This window comes from Wasmannia auropunctata, unplaced genomic scaffold (genome assembly GCF_000956235.1).
Source record: "Wasmannia auropunctata unplaced genomic scaffold, wasmannia.A_1.0 LD335976.1, whole genome shotgun sequence".
In the NCBI taxonomy this organism is placed as follows: domain Eukaryota; kingdom Metazoa; phylum Arthropoda; class Insecta; order Hymenoptera; family Formicidae; genus Wasmannia; species Wasmannia auropunctata.
Genome location: NW_012026914.1, coordinates 1,638,195 through 1,644,609, shown reverse-complemented (window position 1 = coordinate 1,644,609; position 6,415 = coordinate 1,638,195). Strand labels below are relative to the sequence as shown.

Genomic DNA, 6,415 nt, shown 5'->3' with positions numbered 1-6,415 from the left:
GTCACACAAAATTCCTGATAAATTCTGAAAAGATATCCTACCATACTGTAAAATATATAAAATATCGAATACACGTTCATGAGTGATTTATTAACGTTAAGCTGCGTATAATCACGTAATCAAAGCGAGAAGAATTTTCCTTAGATCACATGAAAAAAAAAGATGTATGGCATAGTAGGTGTGATCTATATTTATGGTTAAAATAAATCTCAATCTAGATTGATATTTTTATCGATCTTGCGATTAACTCTGTTTTAAACGATGACAACGGATGTTGAAGAAATAATGATAAATGAGGACTGCAAAATGAAAGCCGACCGTTTTGGTGGGCTTTTATTTTCAATTTTAACGCGATAAGTAGGATGAGTCGAAGCTGATATGTGATGATTTATTACGACGACACCGCAATTTCTGTAGTTTGCGAAATTCATGGGAAAGTTGGATTAGTAGAGTCCGATCTCGTCCAGCAAGTATTCCTACGCGGCTATCGGAATATTCAAACAGTAAGGGAATTTCGATAGTTCTCATGTTGCAGTATCGAATGCGATGAGCTTGCGCGTGTAACCCGTCGAATGAGTTTCGTAGTGCGATTTTCCTTTAACGATTACGACTCGGAGAGATGTTAACGAAACTCAACCCTTTGACATTATAAAGACTCAATCGCCGCGTTAACTATTTAAATTTCCAAGTTACACTCGTAATTGCACTTCTTGATACGATCATTTTTATTTTTCGTTTTTTTTTTTTTACAATACCTGCCTGCGGATTGTACTTTAATAACTTCCCTATCCAAGAACCATTCGGTCGCTTGATAGCGACAGAGAGAATAACATTTTGTTGTAGTGTGTATACACTGAGAATATATAACAGTAGCATCAGAGTATTGTGATGTGCACGATAAACGCGTACGTGTCGTTCCTTTGTGTTCTCCATTTTTACCGTTCATCTTTTATTTCCCCCAAAAAGCCCGAGCTTTTCGTCAAAAGGAATTTCGGTCTGCTACAGAGAATCGCAATTCGATCATATTACCCTTTGAATACTGACGAAAGGAACAATCGTTTTTAATGACGCACTTTGTTCTCCTTAGTTACGTTATCTTTCCTTCTGTTAGTCGCAATGATGAACGGAGGCGTCCGTGACAATCACGAATCACGGATTATTCAGGTATTTTATAGCCCGTGCAGAAGAGATGCGCAAAACCGAATGACATTTTACGAAATCTGGCAGTTCCGTCACGTTTCTGCACACAAATTTTACTCTCTTGGGACCTTTCTCTGCGCAGAGCTTCAGCTAAGAAAAAAATTCATGCAAACCAATTCAGAGCTAAACGAATTTTCAAAATCAAGTTGGTTAATTAACGTAAGATGTCTTATATCTATGGATAACATGTTTATAAATTGACTTGAATAATAAAATTACTTTGACTAACATCGATTTAACTGCAAACTAATAATGTATGTTATTTAATATTAAAACGAAGTAGATTTATAAACTAATGTTTTCCCGTATTATTATAATATAAGTTATGCATGCACATAATTTCCGCATCAAAATACGTGCTATTCTAATAAACATGAAAATATAAACATTATGAATGTTTAATTTATTCTATTTATTAATTAATTTATTTCTATTTGCATTAGTTTATACCATAGCTACAATATAATTGATTCACATGACATCAATATGCATGTATTTTTGCAGAAGATAAATTATTTTCTATCGAATCAAAAGGATAAGAGACAATTCATCTCACTGGCATTTATTTATACATTATATCGGACGAAAAGACGACGATCAATAGAAGGGGACATCTATAGAAAGTATTTTAAGATCGTTCGAAAATTCGTTCATTCAGAACTCGGCGAGCGACGTCGCACGTCCGCCGACAATTGGCTTCCGAAAAGATAGAATTACTTTATGATCCAATTAATCATCCAGATTAATCTTACTTGAGAATCTTCTCTTAAATAGAAATGCTCTCAGGACAGCTCTGTTATATGATTCTCAGGGGCGAATAAATGTTGATTCACAAAAGTCGAACGTCGAATGGTATTATTGGACAAGATGCGCAATTCCTTACTAATCCATTGATTGAATCCCTCGCGGCGCAAATTGAAGTCACGCCGATTTGCAAACGGACCAAATTGGTTACGGCGTGTTTATCCGGTAACGAAACAAACGAGCAATCATTTGACGGTCCTCCGTCAGCTGAGCTCCGCCATTACTAATTCCCAGGAGAGAGAGATATTCGGCGGACTCTCTGAGCAATATCAGCGAAAGTTATCCGTCTCTTAATTCACGTCGACGGTGTAACGGAGGCGCTTCATCGCGGAATGTGAAGACGTCCGTCTGATGCTCAATAAAGGCCGTTCCCTCCTGTCGCCGAGGATCCCGCTTCCGTGGCACGAAAGGTTTTTGACTCGTAAACCGGATCTATCATCCAATAGCCACGATAACGGTCTGCGTGCAGACTGCGTTCTTTCATTTGATTGAAATTCAATATCTCGTTCGTGCCGGCGGGGCGCTCGTCGCAAAAAAGTCCAGATACTTTGGGCCGAAACACCCCCGCGCAAGCTCCCTTGACTTCGCCTCAAGGAAGCGCAATTCGCTTTTTGATGGAAATGAGATGGTCTCGCACGTGCAGACCGCGGCTTTTACGCCGGTCGCGATGATGAATACATTTTTCACGATTATTGCTTGCGACTTGCGTACGTCAATATCGTGTGTAATGTTAGATTGCTTGCTGCATCGCCGCCCACGCGTTCGTATCACGTTCGCTGGTAATATTCATGTAGGAGTCGAGGATCACGCTCGCGGCAGCTAAAAATTACTCTCGGATACGCGATGCCGATGAACGAGCCGGATGCGGAAATTTTCGGGAGGGATCAATCACGGCATCAGGTTAGTTGTACACACAAGCCTTACACACAAATTTGTTAATGGAACAATACCGTGTGTTCTGATTAAGTCAATCGAGACTCGACTTTGTTAATTCGTTTCGACAGTCGTTAATTAAATACATCAGAATACGGAGATGAAACGAAATTGGATTGACGTATTTGTATTAGGTTGCCGTTAATGGGGCGCATCACGAAGAAAATGACAGGATGTTAGCAAAGCAGGAAGTAATCAACGAGGCCGAGGTGACCGGTGAAGCCTGGACACCTCCGAGTAAGTCAATCAACCAACTCCTACATCGCACATTTGTCGCATTAAAATTTTCAGATAATCTCGAAGGTACGCACGAATGTATAAGCGCCAACTTTTAATTAATTAACACTTGAATTAATAATGTACTTAATTAACACTTAAATTAATAATGAACTTAATTAATTAATTAATTTTAATTAATTAACGTCTCCGTTTACAAGACAAGAAAGAACGACTAGTAATTTATTATTTATATAATATTATAACATATCATTATTAATTATTTTTCTTTCATATTTAATATTGTTCATGCTTTAATATGCTCTCTCTTCTTTCTTACTCTACACAAAGACATATATTGAATGAAAATAATTATATTTAGATAACCACAAAGAATTTTGAAATGTGTTCGTATATCTTTTCCTCGCGTAGACGATCGATCAATTCAGCAATGTGTGTTTTTCATTTCATTTCATTTAAAATCCATTGAGAAATTATCATTGAACTCGTGCGGCTCTATCCTCAGTCATCTGTTTATTTTAATTGACAGCCCGCATTGATATGTCCGTCGCAATCGTCGCCAAACAAAGATAATATTATCATTAATACGCAATAGCGTACGCAGAGTTTGTGTAATTTTCTTTCGTCTCCGGTCTTATACTCTTTACAGCGACGAAGAACACATATGTGCGCACGAATAAAGTTTCGCGAGAAGAATAGAGAGATAAGAATCGTAGAAAATGTTCGGTCGAAAAACGAGATTCCGCTTGAAATTTCCGCCTTCGTACTCGATATGAAACTTTGAAGGAGTTATTCCGTGATTTATTTCGTCGCACCATCTGCGGCCCGATAAAAAAGGCGTTTGTCCGGCCATGCAAGTGTAATTTCTCTGACTTACAATTCAGTGTAACGAGATTACTCTCGTTTGATCTTTCCTCCCAAGAAAATCAAATTGGTGTTACATATATGAACGTGCGCTCGCGAAACGCGTTTCAATCGCGAGACTCATCCGTATTTATTGCTGCCGTATTTACTTATTGCCGTGCGATAGGCGAACGTGTGCGAAGTATCGATCGATCTGCCAATCACGATATACAGAAGTGGTTTATTTAGAAAGGTAAACCACGAAATGCGATCGGCCACCCATATGTGTCATTGCATCGATTTCGCGAGTATTATATTTAATAAAATTATGAACACATTGTATTAATAATACGTTGCATATCGACTGTCTATAGAGAAATGCGTATTATACGCATGCATATCGATCTTTTACGGCATCCAGTGTCAATAAAACAGACGCCATAATTAATATATAAAGATATTTTTTTAAGTAAAATATAGTTATTAGTTTTTGAAACGACAATCAGATTCTACCGATACTCGACGGACCAATCCATCAGGATCAAGGGAATCACCGGAATTATCTCGTAAGATGTCGAGGACCGAAGCCGTTAGGCAAGATGTCATGAGGTTGAAGAGCGCCACGTTGGACAGAATGGGGAAGATGTTTAGAGCGCGCACGCCTGCTGCGGGAAGATCATTTTTAGGCTTGGACACCGTAAGTGATTTGGATCCTCGGGGCGTCATGTTTCACTGATGTGAGGTGCATCTGGGGACACGCGACGTTCGAGCTGCAGTAATATTTCGTGATATATGAATAAAGTTTGAATTTTGAGAGTGTCAGGATAGTGAAAACGAATTGTAATATACATACCGACCACATTCTGACCTTGAATCTTAATACATTTCGCGTGCCTGCACAGTATGGGTATTTTGTACTTTTATTCGATTATTTTGAAAAGTCTTTGAACATTTTTTATTAACCCTCAGAAATAAATTTCTGGAGAAATTTGATTGATAATATAAATCTCTTACGTTTTGAATAAATTTCTAAATAATCTATCCTTTAATTTTAATAAGTTTAATAAGAAATTTAATAGAATTTAAATTTAACGAAAGTATTTTTTTTCGCTATGTGAATGATTCAAAAAAACGTATTTATTAAATGATATATCAAGATTTTTCTAATAATTTGATTTATCTTCAAATTTATCGGTAATCTCATTAGCGCTCAACGAGCGTGTAATTGATTGTTTAATTAGGACCAGTGAAATGCATGTCAGTAGAATAATCGTTGTAAATTATGATCGCAAAATAGCATTAATTAAACACGATTAGGTACACGTTGATTGCATTCACGTTAAAAGTAATTGAATATTTAGTATAATAGGCTAAATTTCACAGTAACATTAGTTTTATATGTAATTAACTTGAATAAGTTGTGACGCAAAAAGTTTTAACGACTTATATATTCGGTACTTTTGACTCTTCTATTCAGAATGTGACAAGTGTCAATGATTATGACGAAAAAAAATCGAGGAAGGAAAAGACAAACTCTTTGGGACGGATGCTTAAGCTTGTCGACAAAGATGGCTCGCCTAGGAAACTTTTCGTCCATCCCCGAGCAGGATCGCTGAGTCGTATACTACGTAGACATCCTCATAATGAGGACAATGGAATTATCGATAAACCCGCGGAGGACACCGGGCGTGGAATTCTCTCCAGAATGCTTAGTCAACTGAGAGGAAAGTAAAGATTCAAAGAAACTTGTCGAGCGAATCTTTATTAGTAGGTAGGCAGGAGGCGCGACTCTTGTCGCTGAGACCTCGTACTTTAATTAGTGATTCTTAGAGTTGCAGTTACTAAATACTTTCCTTTTAAACAAACTTTGTTCTACCTACTTTATCGGGAGCATAGTTGCAACATTTATAATTTTGTTATCCTCTTTCGAAATTATAAAGGGCAGATTTTACGTAAGCAATTTATTAATGAAATTAACATAAATTGCTTGTACTTGAGGTGTAATCATAATTCCATATATTTTGAAATGAGAATTGAATAACACATATTAATTGTAGGTCGTCCCATGAGCAAAACTACCACTAGGCCTGATGCGCATAAGCGCAACAAACTTAATTCCTCATTAGAACTGCCATCAGAAATGCCATTAAATTCGAAGACGACTAATGTTACGTAGGCATCATTAGCGTCTAGAGAATCGACCCAGACATCGTTCAACTTGAGAGACATTTGTATTTATTTTGACTTATTGTAATAAAAAAAAAATTTTTTTTTTTTAATTATTTGATACATCGATATTATTAAATGGAAGCGATATCAACTATATTCAAAATAAAAAGAAATATATAATTTACTAAAAAATGTTTTTACAATTTTCTTATTTTTCTAAATACTATTT

The 6,415-nt window shown here is 36.7% G+C and overlaps 1 protein-coding gene across 4 annotated transcripts; it reads left to right on the top strand.

Moving 5' to 3' along the window:
* The first annotated feature begins 1,826 nt into the window (after window positions 1-1,826).
* On the top strand, window positions 1,827-6,296 carry LOC105454768. 4 transcript variants are annotated; one of them, XM_011697640.1, is made up of 6 exons: window positions 1,827-2,414; window positions 2,799-2,904; window positions 3,072-3,240; window positions 4,524-4,714; window positions 5,495-5,745; window positions 6,075-6,296. In XM_011697640.1, exons 1-6 carry the CDS (start codon window positions 2,356-2,358, stop codon window positions 6,100-6,102), a joined length of 804 nt encoding a protein of 267 aa, XP_011695942.1. In that variant the 5' UTR covers window positions 1,827-2,355; the 3' UTR covers window positions 6,103-6,296. The 4 variants fall into 4 exon arrangements, with proteins under 4 accessions (XP_011695942.1, XP_011695945.1, XP_011695943.1 ...); XM_011697643.1 differs by having other exon boundaries at window positions 1,828-2,414; window positions 2,739-2,904; XM_011697641.1 differs by having other exon boundaries at window positions 1,838-2,414; window positions 5,495-5,788.
* The last annotated feature ends 119 nt before the right edge of the window (window positions 6,297-6,415 follow it).